Source organism: Heterocephalus glaber, unplaced genomic scaffold (genome assembly GCF_053883595.1).
Source record: "Heterocephalus glaber isolate CG9 unplaced genomic scaffold, H.glaber_assembly_v1.0 deba00000331, whole genome shotgun sequence".
In the NCBI taxonomy this organism is placed as follows: Eukaryota; Metazoa; Chordata; class Mammalia; order Rodentia; family Bathyergidae; genus Heterocephalus; species Heterocephalus glaber.
The window spans coordinates 63,932,529-63,951,076 of NW_028258142.1; the positions used below are offsets into that span (position 1 = coordinate 63,932,529).

Sequence of the window (18,548 nt, forward strand, 5' to 3'; positions counted from 1 at the left end):
ATTAGGCGTGTATATAAGAATTGCACTCCCTGTCTCCAACTCTGCCTTCGTCTTCTCCACTCCAACTGGGATTCTCCCCCTTTTAATAACACACAGTACGCTTTTCAAGGTCTCCAGCAGCTTCTAAACCCAACAGCACTTCACTTTCCATTTCTGACCTCCCAGTAGCCTTTGTCAAAAATGACCTTTCTCTCTCTCTTAACCTCTATTTATTTCAGTCCCTGTTCTACATACTACATACAACATATCACATGTGTGCACCACATGTCATACTGCAGACTCAGAGTTTCCTCCTCTTCACAGCACCTTGTTCCCAGTCCCTTCTGCAGCTGACCTGGAGTCTCAGGAACCAACTTCCTAGGGAGGCAGACGACCGTGCGCTCCCTAGCCAGGCACAGGTGAGATGGGGGCCGCGGGGCGAAGGTGGGAGGGAGCCTGAGCCCCCAAACATGCTCTCTCAGAAGTTCAGAGAAGCAACACAAGTTTACTCAAACAGCTTTCCAACTGGGAGCCCAGTGCTTCTTCATTCAGTATGACGATCATACACCCTGACCAAGTTGGATTTATCCCAGGGATGCAAGGATGGTTCAACATTAGTAAATCAATAAATGTAATACACTCTATTAACAGAGTCAAGGACAAAAACCATATGATCATCTCAATAGATGCAAAAAAAGCACTTGACAAAATCCAACACCCATTCATGATAAAACCCTACAGAAAATTGGAATAGATGGTCTTTATCTCAACCTGATTAAGGCTATCTGTGAAAAACCAACACCCAACATCATACTAAATGGTCAAAAACTGAAAACTTTCATGCTAAAATCAGGAACAAGACAATGATGCCCACTATCACCACTCCTGTTCAATATAGTTTTGGAAACATTAGCCACAGCAATTAGAAAAGAGAAAGAAATAAAAGCAATAAAGATAGGAACAGAAGAAGTTAAACTGTCATTATTTACTGATGATATAATACTCTTCATAGAAGACCCAAAAAACTCAGCCAAAAGACTTCTAGACTTAATTGACAGATTCAGTAGAGTAGCTGGATACAAGGTCAACACAAAAATCAACAGGCTTCTTGTATACAAATAACAGACTCACTGAGAGAGAAATTAGGGAAACAATCCCTTTTACAATAGCATCCAAAAAAATGAAATATCTAGGAACCAATCTAACGAAGGAAGCAAAGGATCTCTACATTGAGAACTACAACACTGCCCATCAACTGGAAACTGGATAAAGATGATGTGTTTTTTTAAATAAAATGGAGTCCTACTCAGCCATAAAGAACAAGAAACTAGAGTCATTTATAGCTAAATGGATGCATATTGAGGCCATACTCTTAAGTGAAATAAATAGGACACACGTGTAAATACCAAATAGTATCTCTAGTGTGAGAAACTGAAAGTGTAAATAAGGATGAAAATGATTAAAATGAATAATTAATAATTTGAAATAGGAAAAGGTCCAAAGGTGGAGGGGTGGTGGGAGGGCAAGGGGAAAGGGAAGAAAGGAAAGGAAAAATTATCAGAAAGGAAAAAAAAAATGGAAACAAAGTCTATGTAAACAGGGAAGGGTGGTGGGGGTGAAGGGTGCATAGGTAATGGGGAAAAAATAAGAACTAAGATGCATCATGTACAGGTACAAACACCCAATGATAAATGTAAACGTATTGTATACCTAAAATGTACCAATTAATATATAAATTTTAAAAAGAGAGAACTACAACACTCTGAAAAAAGAGATCAAAGAGGATATAAGAAAATGGAAACCCATCCCTTGCTCCTGGGTAGGAAGAACCAATATAGTGAAAATGGTCATACTTCCAAAACTGCTATACAGATTCAGTGCAATCCCTATTGAAATTCCAACAGTATATTTCACAGAACTAGAGAAAACAATCCAAAACTTCATTTGAAACCAGAAGAGACCTAGAATAGCAAAAGCAATTCTAGGCAACAGAGACATGGCTGGGGGTATCACAATCCCCAAGTTGAAACTATACTACAAAGCCACTGTGATAAAAACAGCATGGTACTGGCAAAAGAACAGACCCGAGAATCAGTGGAATAGATTAGAAGATGCACAAACAACTCCAGACATACTCAGCTACCTCAACTTTGACAAAGGAGCCAACCATCCTCACTGGAAGGAAGATAGCCTATTTAATAAATGGTGTTGGAAAAACTGGATTTCAACTTGCCAAAGATTAAAACTAGACTCCTATCTTTCACCATCCACTAAACTAAAATCCAAGTGGATTAAAGATCTAAATATTAAAATGGAAACACTAAACTTGCTGGAAGATAAGTTAGGTAGAACTCTTGAAGACATTGGCATAGGAAAAGACTTTATGAACAAAACCTCAGCAGCACGGGAACTAGCAAAAAGAATCAACAACCCCGACCTAAGGGAGCTGCACAGAGCCCCTCTGCTGCTGCAACCCCAAGGCTCTGCGCCGACCCTGACTAGGTGCGGGATGCCCAGGCCTCTGCGAGGGGCGAGGAAAAGTCAGGGTTGAAGCCCCGCTGCACCGGAGCTGCTGTCCCTGAAGAATTGGAGGGACTTAGCACCGGATTTTGCTGTTTGTGATCATCTGCTCCCCACCCTCGATGTACATCACACCCAAGATTTACCTCGAAAATCTGAACTTGGATTAATCCATGTACAGATCACAGAAATGAGTGGTGGCTTGGCTCCAAGTAAGAGCACAGAGTATGTGTCCAACTGGCCCTTCTCCCTGACAAATAACGACTTATACCGAGTATTTTCCAAGTATGGCAAAGTTGTAAAGGTTACTATAATGAAAGACAAAGATCCGAGGAAGAGTAAAGGGGTTGCATTTATATTATTTTTGGATAAAGACTCTGCACAAAACTGCACCAGAGCCATAAACAACAAACAGTTGTTTGGTAGAGTGATAAAAGCAAGCGTTGCTATTGACAACGGGAGAGCAGCTGAATTCATCCGAAGGCGAAACTACTTTGATAAATAGAAGTGTTAGGAATGTGGGGAAAGTGGACACTTAAGTTATGCCTGGCCAAAAAACAAGCTCGGAGAACGTGAGCCTCCAAAGAAGAAAGAAATAAAGAAGAAAAAGAAAATTGCCGAACAGGAAGAAATTGAGGACGTAGCAGAAAGTGAAGACAAAGGGGAAGACCCCACTCTTGAGAGTCTCAGCCAAGCCGTTTTGTCTCCCTGCAAGCCAAGACTGAAGAACAGAACCAATGGAACCCAGTGCAGGGGGCCCCTCAATGTCAGAGGACTCACGGTGCCCAAGGATAAAGAAGAGCACATACTTTAGTGATGAGGAAGAATTCAGTGATTAGAGCTGTATAATGTAGATGTCAGGAAAATAAAAACCATCTGCAGCACAAATTATTTGCCTATAGGAACATTTAATATCAGATTTTTTTACCATAAAATAGTGCGTAGAAAATAAAAACTAATTTTTACAAGTATTATGTTTTGAGCTGGGTTTGGTGACACATTTTCATAATCCCAGTGTTCTGGGAGGTTGAGGCATGAGGACCGTAAGGTGAAGCCCAGCCTGGGGAATTTAGCAATTTAGCCAGACCCTGTCTCAAAATAAAAATTAAAAAGTTACACCAAGAATGTAGCTCAGTGTGAAGGCCCTGGATTCAATTCGCAGTACAACAACCACAAAAAAATCCTGTTTCTACCTTGCCTTGGTGTAGGACAGACTTAATATCTCTAATTCTTTTTTTTCTTTTCTTTTTTTAAAGACAGGGTCTCACACTGTAGGCTGGCCTTGAACTTGCACTTTGAAGCTATATAGCTCGCTGTGTAGCTCAGGCTGGCCCCAAACTTGCAGAAATCCTCCTAACTCAGCCTTCCCAGTGCTGGGACCACACCCTGTGTAACATCTCTAGTTCAAAAACCTAAAATTCTCTAAAATCCAAAACTTTGAGCACCAATATGATTACTCAAGTGGAAAATTGTACCCCACGCAACTATAATTCATGCACAACATCATGAAAAGTACTATATTTTTGCCTTCCAGTTATGTGCATAAGGTATTTATGAAACATAAATGAATTTCATGCTTAGACTGGGGTTCCATCCAAAAAACAACACATTCTGTATATGTACATATTCCAAAATACTTCTGGTTCCAATTTTTTGTTGTTGGTTTGGTTTGGTTTTTTAAGACCGAGTCTTGTGTGGTTCAGAATGGCCTTGAACTCCACAGTAGATCACTGGCCTCAATCTTGCCAGCAATCCTCCTGCCTCAGCCTTCCAAGTACTGGGATCAGAAGGTGAACACTACCAAGTATTTTGGATAAAGGATACTCTACTTGTACTAAAACTCATTACTTGCTAGTAATAATCAATCTTGAAAATAACTAGTTGTAATAAAAACAAAACAAATACAACCATAATAATGCTATTGTTATCCTATAAAGATGTAGGTATTAAAATGATTTATTTGAAAAATTCACTGTAAATGCTTTAGTCACGTCTCACTCATTTATAAGTACTTTTGAAATAAATTTAATCATTAAAACAAAGTTCATAAAGAGTGAAAAAAAAAAAGAATCAACAACCGGGATCTCATCTTTTTAAAAAGCTTCTGCACTGCAAGAGAAACCACCACCAGAGCTAAGAGACAACCCACAATGTGGGAAAAAAATTTTAGCAGCTGTACCTCAGACACAGGTCTACTATCTAAAATATATAAAGAACTCAAAAAAATTAGACCCCCAAATATAAAGACCCAATTCAAAAATGGGCATCTGAAATGAACAGACATTTCTCAGAAAAAGAAGTAAAAGCAGCAAATAAACATATGAAAAAATGTTCAACATCACTGGTCATTTGAGAGATGCAGATGAAAACAACACTGAGATTCCACCTCACTCCCGGAAGAATGGCTGCTGTTAAGAAATCAACCAATAACAAATGCTGGTGGGGTTGTGGGGAGAAGGGAACCCTTCTCCATTGTTGGTGGGAGTGCAGACTGGTGCAACCACTGTGGAAATCAATATGGAGATACCTCAAAGAACTAGGACTACAGGTCCCATTTGACCCAGCTATTCCCCTGCTGGGGATCTTCCCCAAAGAATTAAAAGAATCATACCACAGCGATATATGTGCACCCATGTTCATAGCAGCACAGTTTGTAATAGTGAAAGCTTGGAAACAGCCCAAGTGCCCATCAACTGGAAACTGGATAAAGAAGATGTAGTTTTTTAATAAAATAGAGTACTACTCAGCCATAAAGAATGAGAAACTAGAGACATTTATAACTAACTGGATGCACATTGAGGCCATACTCTTAAATGAAATTAATAGGACACACATGTGTAAATAAAAAATAGTTTCTCTGGTGTGAGAAACTGAAAGTGTAGATAAGGGTTAAAATGTATAATTGATATTGTGAAATAGGAAGAAAAGGTCTAAAGGAGTAGGGGAAGTGGGAGGGGTAGGGGAAAGGAAAGAAGGGAAAAGAAAAAATATGAGAAAAGAAAACAATGGAAACAAAGTCTATGTAAATAGGGAAGGGTGGAGGGGGGAAGGGAGGGCAGGGGAAGGGGAAGAAAATAAGAACCAAGATGCATCATGTAAAGGTATAAGATTCCAATTTTGAATGTAACTGTACTGTATACCTAAAATGTACCAATAAGCTTAATGGAAAAAAAAATCTTGACTTAGGTAACAATATAAAAAAAGCACCAAATACATCAGAAGGAATATACCTCGTCATGCAATTAAAGGATTCTCAACAGTCAAAATAAACCCACAGAAAATGTTATAGGGATAAATGCAGCCCTTTCCACTCTCCCCCAAATTCACCCACAAGCCCAGCCCAACTGTAGCAAAGGTAGAAGGGATGTTAGGGTTCCCTGCCATGGCACACAGCACCCCCAATCAGAGGCTCGCTTTCTATGGTTTCAGTTAACCATGTTCCACTGTGATACAAAAATATTAAGTGCAAAATTCCAGAAATAATCAATTCATAAGTTTTAAATAACTATTATTATAACTGTTATTATAGTGTTATAATTGTTCCATTTTATTAGTTATTGTTCATCCCTTACTGTGCCTGATTTATAAGTGAAACATATGCTGGGAATTGTATGCATAGGAAAAACCATAGCACATACAGGGCTCAGAACTCTCCAGGCCTCAGGGGTCTTGGAAAGTATCTGCTGCAGATGGGGGGGGGGGGCTTCTGATCACAAAATGGGATGAGTGCTGTGAAAACCGTTAGTCCCATCTACGATTGTGCTAACAATAACCACTGGATTGAAGACAGAGGAAGATGGCCTGGGTGGGTAAGTGTGGTAACTGGTGGCAGTCTGTCCAAAGTGGGGAGCTAAGAGCTACAGCAAGGCTTCTGGGCCTTCATCTTCACAGACCCGACCCCCCCCCCCGGGACCCTGCAGTAATGTGGACTGGGATCCGGTGGCTCCAGGTCTGACCAGCTGCCCCAGGTGGTGCTGGCCTGGAGCTCAGGGTCTGGCTCTCTCTCAGGCTTTTTCCAGCGCTAACCCTGGGAGTTCAGCCGATTCAGCCACATAGCACACTGACCACCACATTCCTTCCTGCGCTCCGAGCTCCAGGAGTTTCCTGTCACTATTTAACCGGCACTCCAGTCCCACTCTGCACCCACATCTGGGGAGATCTTCGGTAACTTTACTGCGGTGCTTCCATGAAAGCCAAGGTTTGGGGCTTGCTGTTAAGACAGAACACCCTGGAGAGTTCCTCAACAAAGACACACGCAACGGGTGGACCACCAGGGAATCTCACCGCAGCAGCCAGTGAGGTTCAGGACGCATCCACTAAGCCAGAGCTCACACCTGGAATCACACAGCCTGGGCTTTTTTATCCGAAATAAAACAGGCAAGAAAAAAATCTAGAAAATAAATTCAAGCTCAAGAACTAAAAATGCAAAGATTCTCTGAGAGAAGCCAAAGGACTAAGAGAAAGAAGAGGTTATTTTTATTCATGGATAGGAAGGCTCAAGCTGGTGAAACAGAGGTTCTTTAACTGACCTTCGGACTCAACCCGACTGCTGCTGGGTCTCCGGGACAGCTTTCCTGTAGAAATGGAGAAGCCGGGTGCTGGCTGCTCCACACCTGAATTTCACCTTGGGGTGGGGGTGGGGGTCCAGGTGACGAGAGCAGGTGAGGAGTTTTCAAGAGGTTCACCAGGAGCAAAGGCAGGTGGTGAGGTCCAGCGCAAGGGCAGGACGAAGTCCTGAAATCTGCTATTAAAAATTAATTTCACCTGATTTTCGAAGTCCTTCTCTATATTATATTTTTATAATATACAGGCGGGGAACTGCACTTGATTTCTACGCTTCAGTGATGAATGAACAGAAACCCAGGCTCCGCATTCCCAGATGACCGCGAGGAGCCACATTTCTTTATGATCCACCATCCACATACATCTTCTTTCATCTTCTTTAAAGCACTCTTAAAATAAGCTAGTAAAAGCCAAATGGCCTGTCTTGACACCCCTCCAAAGGGCCCGCCCAGCCCCCTTTTAAGTGCTATGGGGCCCTCCGCATGCTCACACCTCTCCTTGCTGCCCCCTTCCCAGGGACCACGATGTCCCCAGGCTGGCTGGGAGTCTGGGGCTCGTTTACTGCAGAGCTCCACCCTTCCAAGCTGCTGGCCACAGGGTCCCAGCATCCCCTAGGACACTTGGAATCCAACATCTGTGTTCTCTTAGGAACCAAAATTCCCACTGAATTCTTCACTTGTGGAGCTGGCAGTGATTCAGACTGAGGCTCGGAACTGTGGTTTAACTCAAGGTGAAAATTTAGTTAAGCATAAATGGTAACTAGGGCTATCTCTGAAATTAACCTGAAGATACTTTATGAAGTATGAAGACCCTAATATAGTACGTGGGTGGGGAACACATACTTATTTAGTTAAACTACAGCCAGTATTATTAAACTACAGCCAGTATTAAACATACAGCGAGAGTTAAAATCAGCTGTGCTCCACTCAGGAACACTGCCCACCTCCCAGAGCATCTGTTATCTACCTCCATGGACCTGGCACTTTGCTGATGAGCATGGAGAACTTCAGCAATGAGTCATTTGTTCAAGTCAGAGGGTTGTTAATGACATAATGAATGACAGCAAAGGATTCTCAGTGGAGAAAGCCTTGGTAGTCAAAGTATCTATATCAACTGAAATATTTTAGAGGCGCTTCTGTCTACAGCAGAGTAAAGAGGTTGACAAACTTTCCTCTCCAAAGTCAATTATGTGAATGGAGAATGTTTTCAAACACAACCATTTTAGGACACTGAAAATCGAGTGAAAGCAAATAGCAAGCTGGGGAACTTTTCTGCATGAAGCACTGTTGTCACAGCTGCAGGCAAGACTGGTGAAGACGGTGGTGGAAGACGCATCCTCACCCAAGAGGTGGGGTTCTGGGCAGGGCTGGCCCCCAAAGCCAGCAGACAGGGAAAGCATGTGTCCGTGACGCTGTCAGCAAATGTCATCACCTCTAGAAAATGAACGGTCACAGCTAGGTGGGCTGGGCTCAAGTTCTGGTCTCAGGAGGTGTACGTGACAATGGCTCGGTCTTCTAAAATTACAACGAGGAAACCCTGAAAACACGAGAGCCGCGGAAGGGCTAGATCAACTCTCCATCCACTGCTGATTCTTCTATTTTTAAAAAGTACTTAAGAAAAAAGTTTGGCAAAAGAAATTCAAGACCAGTACACTAAATATCTACAAATTTTTTTCAAGAGAAATCAAAGAAGAACTAACTGCGGAGATATTTCTTATTCGGAGATATGGAAGATGATACTGCTACACAGCAATCTTTCCAAACCCATCTGTAGAGTCCATCCAGATGGTGTCAAAACCTCAGCTGGCTTTTCTACAGAAATTGAGGTGAAGGCTAAGAGAAATGGAGAGGAGCTCAAACAGTCAAAGCAATGTAGAAAAAGTGAACAGAGTTGAATGGCTTACACCAACTATTTCAACACTCATTGCAAAGCCAAAGAAATCAGACAGTGTGACATTAGCCTAAGGCCACACATGTGGATCAGTGGAATAAAACAGAGGTCACAGATAAGTGTATCTGTGGTCAGTTGATTTTGGGCAGAAGTACTAAGGCAATGTTTCCTTTTCCATAACTACTGCTGGGACCACTGGATATCCACATGCAAAACATAAACGTGGACCCAGCCTCCTTACCAGGCACAAATGTTAACTCCAAGTGGATCCTAAATGCAAGAGCTAAACCTCAAAACTTCTAGGAAAACCATAGGAGAAAATCTCTACGACCTTGGATTAGGCAAACAATTCTTAGTTATGAGGCCAAAATGAGTAACACACACACACACACACACACACACACACCCCAATTGATACAGTGGACTTCATTCAAAATCAAAAACAAAATACTAGGGTACTTCAAAATATGGCATTAAGAAAATTAAAAGACAAACCATAGACAGAGAGAAAATACTATCAAATCATATTTCTGATATAAGATTTATATCCAGAAAATATGAAAACACAGGTCAATACTAAGATGCAAAGAATGCAATTATAAGTTGGTCAATATGTTTGAATAGATATCTCATCAAAGACGAATGGCTAATAAGCCCATGAAAAGATGCTCAATGTCATTAATCATTAGGGAAATGCAAATTAATACGATGAGAATCCAGAGCAAACCCAATAAAATGTCTATTACTATAAAAACAGGACACAGTATTGGTAAGGAGATAAAGAAACTGGAACACTTATCCACTACTGGTGGGAATGCAACATAGGACATCTAGTCTAAGAATTTCTCTAAAAACTTCAACACAAACGTACCTCATGACACAGATACTACTCCTAAGAATGTCACTGAAGAGAAATAACTTATGCAAACACAAAGACTTAGACCTGCACATTTACAGCGTGACTCTAAAAAGTCCATATTGAAAATGCTTAAAAGGTCCCTCAACCCTAAACTGGATAAACGACACAGGGTCCGTGCACAACAGAACACTGTTCAGCAACAGAAGGGGACAAACCACTGAGAGCCTGGCGGGACAGGCAGCCGACGGCCTGGGGCTGGGAGTGAGCACCAAGGACAAGGTGACACCGTGAGGTCCCAGAAATGCCCACACCAGACTGTGGGGGTGGCTGTGTCCCACTCTAAACGCACCCCAAAAGGACAGAAATGTACAGCTCCACTGGTAGGAGGAGTCTGTGGTATATACATCCCACCTCACCTGCTAAGGACAGGGCATAAAACGTGGCCTGAGGCCCGTGTCGAAAAGGAGGCTATGGCACCCAGCTGCTAGTCCAGGTGCTGCCTGGTGCTGTCTTAAAGAATCAACCAGACATCACCACAGAGCTGTGGCGCTGTCAAATCTAAAGGACACTGCCGGTGACTTATTTCAGGTTTTGTGTTGGGGGTGTTTTTTTTGGTACCAGGGATCGAACTCAGGATCTTACACTTGTGAGGCAGGCGCAGTGCCACTGAGCTAAATCCCTGGCCGCTTCAGGCCCCCTGTGACTTATTTTGAACTTGTCTAGTGACAAAAGGATGTAAACAACTCATATCATGCAAGTCCATGGTTTGCAACAAACTATGCTTTCGCCATCATTAGCAGTCAGATTGTAGGGGACCAGCCAATCCTAATGTCCCTCCAACCTCTTCAGGGAGAACACTAAGCACAAGACCCTAAAACAGCACACCGCACAACTAAACAGGCTCAGGTTAGCCAACAGCAGTAGCCCAAAGAGCTGTTAATTTTCTTTCCTAGACGATTCCTTCAAATATTATTTTAATATGGAATCTAAAATGATTTCATTTACAGAAAACCACTGTATGCACAAATTTTCAGGCAAAGTTTGACCATAAAGAATGAGGCCCATTTTAATTCAGTCCATTTACAAGATTAAAACTAAACCAACGAAGTGAGAAACCACTAAAGACACAGGAAATATTATACTCATATTTCTAAAGAGAATAGAGCATTCTTTCATTCAGTGAAAAGTGATTTTTATCAACGTGAATCCACCTGTGACATAAATTCTGTACACCTTTGTTCTGCTCTGGAGAAAGGGAGGATGTCTTGCCCCAGAACGCCTGGAGGGGCACAGCTGTTCCCGAACTTAAACACAGTCCCTGAAAACCAGGCAGGTAGGGTTCCCGTAGAAATTCCTACTTTATATGAAAATAGGACAACGCAGCAAAAGCCAACAAGTGGCCAACAAAGGCCAAGCGGGAAGTCCCACCCGACAGGTTCGCTAAAGTCACGCCCTGTAAGGTAAAGCACAGCCCCATGCCCTGCAAATGGGGTGTTTCGCCAGAACCCTCTTTCTATGGGAGCAACAGGGGAAGATTCAAGTGGTGCCTGCAGAAGGGCGCCAGGCAGGCTCATGAAGGGCTCCACACTGTTGGCCTGACTGCTCAGGGGACAGGTGGGACGTGACCCCAAGCTCTTAGGCCCTGTGGGTGCCGGGCCTGGCGGGCCCCTGCTGTGTGGACCGTCTCTGTCCCCTGGGTCACTGCACACGGTTCACAGCAGAGACAGCGGCTCATGGCGGGGCCATCACAGCACTGAATAAGGAGGCTACTGGAGCTGGCACGGTCACCAAGTCTGCCCACAGAGCCCGGAAGGTGAGTAAGCACGCACCACCCCACCACCCAGCACCCCCGGGCGTCAGGTGGAAGGGCCTGGGGTGGGTGTCTCCTTTGGCGCTTCAGCGTGGTGATGAAAGATGGGCTAATGATGCCCACATGCCCCAGCACCCTCAGAAGGACGGGAGGATGTTTTCCGGGCTGCGTCTTGCGTGTTTTGTGTAAGCGTGGATATCTCACGGGACCTCATGTATGAGACCCCTCTACCTCTGGAACGTACGACAGGCCTTACGGGTCCCCAGATGTGAGCTACTGACCTCAACCACTGGACTTTAAAACACACGGAAAGGCCCTGTCACCCCTGTTGGCGGCATCTCTCAGAGCCACCCTGCAAGATGCCCTTCAGACTGAATCAGGCAGGGGCTGCCCTCTAACTCCGCAGCTCCACCCTAGCAACAGGGCGCTCCTTTCCTCCATGGCTCACGATCCTGACCCCCGGAGTCTCCCCTTGAGGTCTGTTCTTGTTCTTCTCCACTCCTTAAGCACCACCAGCCTGAGAATCATTTAATAAACCATGTGGTTGTGAAACCCTATCTTATCTGCACCGCATGGGACAGAGGGCGTGACCACCCCTCTTCCCCAATGACTCAGGTCCCAGAGCCCGGACCTCATGCCCTGAAGTTATCGGTAGATTAAGAAATGCTGGCTGTGGGTTGGGGTTGCAAACCTATAATCCCAGCTCCTAGAAGGCTGAGGCAGGAGGCCTGCAAGTTTGAGGCCAGCCTGGGTGACTAAGCAAGGCCCTGTCTCAAATAAACAAGTTTTTAAATGGAGCCAGGGGAGGTAGCTCATAGTCCCATATCCCCTATCAGGGCTGCCCCTGATGACTAGGGACCTCCCACCCAAGAGGTCAGGGAGGATTTGAGGGGGGAAATGGGGTGCATCTGGGATGAGGAAGCCACACAAGGAAACCGCACAGCTTCCAGTTCACAGCAGGCAGGGAGCGGGGCTCTGAGAGGGAATGGAAATCTGGCACAGAGGAGGCACGGACAAGGACTGGCACCACTGTTGATGGCTTGTGTCCACCATCCTGAATCTGCACTGTATTTTGTGGTTAGCTGGGGACCCCAGCAGGGCTGGATCTGGAAGGAGGACGAGGGCCCTGGCAGTAGGGCTTGGACCTCGTGAGGTGGAGGGACACACTGTGAGAGCATTTCAGCAGGATTAGTGAAAGGGCAGTGTGGGACCAGGCAGAAGGGAAGACACTACTGGCATCAGAAACCTGCTGAGAGGTGGCCGTGTGACTGCGATCGTTGGTGGCCACTTGCAGAGGTGAAATAAACAGAAACAAAGTCAGTAATTTTTCTAAAGAAAGAAATAAAAATTCAGAGACAAGGTGGGTAAGAGTTTCAAAAAAAAAAAAAGACAAAAGGAAGCTAGAGCCATGGTTAGGGAACACTCACACACAGACAGAAGTTGGGGCGGGGACACCCTCAGAAAGATGGCTTTATCCTGGGCTTGAGAGAACAAGGTAAGCACACTTCACAGATGAAACTGTCAGTTTGGAAGTCTGGAAGACATGGAAGTGTGGCCTAAAACAACCAGCCTAGTGCTCAGTGTGCAACCTCTAAATATTCTACTTTAGCTACAAGTGATCTGCCAAATTTAAGCATCTTCTTTAACATCAGTGTTGTAGAGAATTTCCTGAGATTCAGGTGGGAAATCACAGAGCAACTGGAAGAAAATGCAGTAAATGCTTTCAGGAAGGAGAAACGCCCGTGGAGCTGACTCCGACATCCCCCGGCCACATGGGAGGCTCTCGGGCAGCCGGGTCCAAGTGGAACTGCCCGCTGGGTCAGCAGGTCAGACTCCAAAGATGACTTCCAGCGTGAAGAGTTTCAGACTTCAAGCGGCTGCTTTACAAACTGCCCGCACACCGCAGCCATCCCCAGATGTCCTGGCGCTGTCTCTCCACCAGTACCTCTGAACGAACACTTGGAGACACATGCTTACTAGACAAGAATGCTATCCGACCCGATGGACTCTGCCTAGCCCTGGAGACAAGTCAACCAGGAGAAAGGGCTCCTGGCCAGGCTGGACAGAACAAAAGGACAGGCAGACTCGTTCTGTGCTGCTGGCGATCACATGGTGTCTCCGTGCACCGACTGTCACATCAGCAAAAAGAGCACGACAATGTGGTGAAGCCAGACACCCACTGGGGCGTGGTGTTTTCTGCTGAAGCTGCCCTGACAGGCAAGTTCCAACAGTGCCAAAGTTCAGGACCTCTGCTAGACCACTGCCACGGAGTCCCCCCGTCCCCATTAATTCTGCACTGCACACATTTCCTCCATCCCCGTGGACACAAGTTAGTGCTTTAGAAGTAAAGTAAGTAGAGGAGTTATTTACAATCATGTAAATGAGCTTCCTCTTTCTGAGGAGCCTGCAGTTAGCGTTTCTGAGGGATGTAACTAAAACTTGATTGAGGTTTAAGCTCCAGATTTCTCTTTCTTCTTGCTTCCAGTTGATTTTTGAATCCAAAACACAGGCTTTATTTTATCTATTGGGAGTTTTTTTCCTTACAAATCAAGTTTTCAGGGCCAGCTACGGTGTTGCAATCATAAATCATATTTGTTAGTAAACTGACTGACACACTACCCTTAATTTTGAACAGACTTATTCTCAAACTGGATTTCTCTGTATCATAAACCTCATGTATTTTTTTCTCCTAATATAAATTATAAATATAGATTAAATCCAGAGACTTCGTACTGAGCTACTTCCCCAGACTTTGTAATTAATTAATTAAATTTTGAGGCAGGATCCCTGCAAGTCACTACATTGCCCAGACTGGGTTCCACCTTGCAACTCTCCTGCCTCAGCCTCTCAGAGTGCTAGGAATACAAGAATGTATCACCACACCCAACTTCTAAAATAGTTTTTAAAAATTCTTTATTGGCTAAAAAGAGCTTATTAATACTACAGTAAACAATACTTTTAGAAGTACTGTGATGCCATGAAATCAATCGATGATCTAGTTCTTAAGTCGGAAAGATCTAAGAAACAGCTCTGCCTTTCTGTCCAAGACAAAAAGGACAAGCAGGCGGTGATAGCATCCAAGCAGGGACATTTAGACCTGCACAAGGTCACTGAAGGAGTCAGCATGGGGTGGGCAGGGAGACAGGAGCATGCTCCAAGTCTGAGTTTTGTCAGGAAGTAAATGAGACCTCTCTTACTCTTACTGTGGGAGGAGTTGCTCGGCTAAATAATTTGCTTGTTAACGTTCCATGAGGAAAAAGCCACGCCAGGCTACTCAAGGAACTGAAAGCAACAGACATGCAGCTGTGAGTCCAATGGTCCCTGCGCCCAAACAAGATAAGCAAACAACAGCATCCCTGGAAAGAGCACTTCGCCAGGAGCCCGGGAGGGCCGAACCATGACTGCAGCCTCAGGCATCAGGGAGGCCATCTCGGGGTTCAGAACCCCAAGAGGAAGGGACTGACCCAGCACCTGCAGACAGCCACAAGCTAGGGACAGATGTAGGACAACAGGTGTGAGTGTGAATGAGATCATGACCCCCAGACTGGGCCGGGCCAGCTGGGCTACCTCAGTTTACCCCAGTGTGACACACAACACGGTGCCATCGGGTTATGGGTGCATCCTGCAAAGTGAGAGTGGGGAAAATCACAGTGGCGGCATCGCTGAGAATAGAGAAGAGGTGGGGAGGGAGAAGGAACTCTGACATCCCCACAGGGTAAGAAACTTGACCACCATCACAGCTGAGCCAAGTGACAGGTGGGCCTGGGCACTGCAGCCCAAGACCGACTTCAGTCCAGGCTCCAAGTCCCCAAAGGTTTATGCAGCCCCGAGGGCACAGTCTGGGATAAAGCCTCCCCCATATGGTTCTGTGTGAAATAGCAATGATGATCCTAGACAACGCCAGCCCTGCACTAAAACGCTGTCCTGCATTCGTTCATTGAATGATTACCACCCCTTCCAGGCAGGCTCCATTACTCTTCCCATCTTACAGATGGCAAAACCAAAGCAAAGAGGCTCAGCAACTTGCCCCATCCGCCACACAACAAAGCCAGAGAGCTAAACACCAGGAGCCTCCTGTCAGTGCCTCACAAAAATCTACCGGGCATGACGAATGAATATCCATAGGGCTTTGTGGATAAATTCTGATAACATGGGAGGGTGTTTCAAGGATGATTACTTTGAAATAAGCGGTCACAGAAGTATTTTATGACACTAGTTGCTAAAGTCGTGCAATTCTAAGAGTGGGAACAGGACACCAAAGAATGGTATGTGTGTTTATTTCATGTCCTGGTTGCCCTTGAATTCTGAATCACACAAGATTAACTGCAGATGTAGGCTTCGTATTTAATGTCTAGAAATGAGGAAGGAAAAAGTCTGAGATACGTAGGAGGTGGGCAGTTTTTATCCCATATGACTTGTCTTCTGATTGCCATCAACACTTGTTATCAACCCTTCCTCTGAGAATACAGCCACAGAAATCCACACTTTGCCTGCGTACGTCTCTACTTGCTAAATCCCAGCACAGGTCTCCTATGAGAATGGAGTGAATATCCTCGGATATTTTTCTGTACTTGAAAAAATAGAAACACAGAAACACGGATGGTTTGAAACAAAGAACTAATCCTGAGCCAATCTACGAAGAGACTGTAGTTCTACGTTATTGCCAGCTATGGATCTGTCACATTACTGTTAGAAACACAACAGTAATTATTCATTACTTAGGAACTGCTCACTTTAAGTAGGTTCACTGCAACCCTCAGATCATATACTGTTTGTTTGGGGGTTTTTTGGTACCGGGGATTGAACTCGGGTCCTTGCGCTTGCGCAGCAGGCGGCGAAACCACTGAGCTAAATCCCCGGCCCTCAGATCATATACTGTAAGGCCACAGAAATGACGGAGAACTTCTAATAAGTTATTAGGTAATGTTTGCTTTCAAAAATATAAGCACCAAGTCTGGTGCAATAATAGGGTGTAGTCCCAGCTACTCGGGAGGCTGAAGCAGGAGGATAATCTGAACCCACGAGTTCCAAATGCGGGCAAAGTAGCCAGACCCAGGATGGCTTTAATACATGTGCCACACATCACACTCACACACACACACACAAACACACAAACACTGTAAGATCTAAAAGTACAGTGAATATTTAAATTTTAAAATGTATAACAGTAAAAAAACAGATTGCCGTTAATTCAGCAGCAGCATTCACTGTGTTTTTTCAATATAGTTTTTAAAGACACTCAGGAAAGAGGACTTCCAGAACTGCTTCGGAAAGTGGCAGGAACCTGGGATAAGTGTGTCTGAGTCAAGGGGGGGACTCATGGCAACGTGTCCTTACTGTCACAAACAGTTCTAAACATTCGCTGCGGTTTTCAATCTCTCCATCTGTACCTCTCTCCACCGGAAACCCTAACGCGGGTGACCTGCAGCTCATGGTTATTTTATTACGAGCAAATCACACACTCACTAATCATTCAGACATGCACAGGGGACAAGAACTCTTCCCTAAAAACTTCACGGACGCGCAGAGGCGGGGTGTGGCAGGCGAGCCTGGGCTGCAAAGCGACGGAAAGGTTCCGGCCAGCCCTGCCGGCTTCCGCAGCTTCCCAGGGGCCGGAAAGCCCGTGCGGGCGGCCTCACTTTCTCCAAACACCAATCCTTCCGCCTGGCCGAGTGCGGCGCCCAGGGCACCGAAAGCACTCGGGCACCTCCGGAGTCCAAGACTTTCGATTTCGTGGAACAATAAACTCAGGCCCGCGGGCCTCTCCCCTCCCTGTGGGAAACCGGGGCTCGTGGCTTTCAGCGACCTGACAAGACGGCGGGGCTCGAGTCCAAGGCAGGCGGGCGGCTGGGCGGAGCGAGCGGGACGAATTGGGCGCATCTTTCCCAGAGGGCCCCCGCGACTTCTGACCGCGGGTTCTGCGAAACTAATTTCCCGGGCGGGAAGACCCTCTTGGCAGGTGCTGCCCCGCCGCAGACTTCCCGGCAGACGTCGCCGCCTCGCCGCGGGCTCCTGCGCCCGCCCGCTCTCGGGCAGGGAGACCGCCCCGCACCCACGGCCCCGCCGGCGCCCGCGCTTTCGGGCCGCGCGGGGCAGCAGCCGGCGAGGTGGCTCCGGCGGCCAGGACCGCGAAGCTCGGGAAGGCGCGTCTGCGCCCTTGGCCCCGCTGACCCCGGCCACGCGGCCGCGAGTGGCCCCGGAGCCCGCGCTTTCCCGGCCGCGACACCGGACAATGGCGCGACTCCGGGGAACTGGCCCCATCCATTCCCTGCGCGGCCGGCACGGGAGTCGGGGTCCCCGGCCACCCCGCACCTCCCCCGCCGCTCCCGCGCCCCGATTGCTGGGACCTGGGTGACCCCTGGCAGCACCACCCGCGCGGGACCAGGTGCGCGGGACGCGCGCTCCGCTGCACCGCAGCCCGCAGCCGGCTATGTCCCGGTCCGCTCGCCCGCCCGGACTTCCCCGCGCTCACCTCGCGGCTGCCCGCGCGCCGCTACCCAGAGCAGCGCCAGCAGCAGCGCTCGAGCCATGTCGCCGGCTCCGCGCGCCAGTCCGAGTCCCGAGTCCCTGCTCCAGTCCCAGTCCGGAGTCCCAGCCGCGGCCTCGGACCCGCCCCCGCCCCGCCCCGACCCCGCCCCCCCGCACGCGCGACCCCGGCCCTGAGCGGGGACCTGCGGCAGCCGGGCGCGTCCTCGGCCGGGGCGGGAGGGCCGGGGTCGCTGCAGAGCGCGCGCCCGCTGACCCAGCCACCCCTGCCCGCGGGGCCCGGGCCGAGCCCGGCGGGAAGGTCCTGGGACGCCTCGTGCACGTGCCTTTTGCTTTAGTGCACTTTTAATTTCCGCGCTCACCGGATTTGTTGATCACGCCCTTTAACGCATTTCCCACTCCGTGTGCCTAGCCTGGCCAGGAGGTGGCTAGGCCGCCGTT

At 46.7% G+C, this 18,548-nt stretch overlaps 1 protein-coding gene and 1 pseudogene across 4 annotated transcripts in view; one reads left to right on the forward strand and one right to left on the reverse strand.

Annotated features, from left to right (window-relative positions):
- Positions 1 to 18,209, reverse strand: part of Lama1 (laminin subunit alpha 1) — a 132,103-nt gene extending 113,894 nt beyond the window's left edge. For 3 of the 4 annotated variants that reach the window (XM_087194848.1, XM_021265232.2, XM_004853311.3), the window contains exon 1: positions 18,094 to 18,209. In XM_087194848.1, coding sequence (XP_087050974.1) covers positions 18,094 to 18,151 — 58 coding nt within the window. In that variant the 5' untranslated portion in view covers positions 18,152 to 18,209. Of the gene's footprint in view, positions 1 to 7,028; positions 7,197 to 18,093 lie in introns of those variants that run through there. The other variant, XM_087194833.1, reaches the window with a different exon arrangement.
- LOC106010048 (zinc finger CCHC-type and RNA-binding motif-containing protein 1 pseudogene) lies at positions 2,647 to 3,338 on the forward strand (annotated as a pseudogene).
- Positions 18,210 to 18,548: the final 339 nt, after the last annotated feature.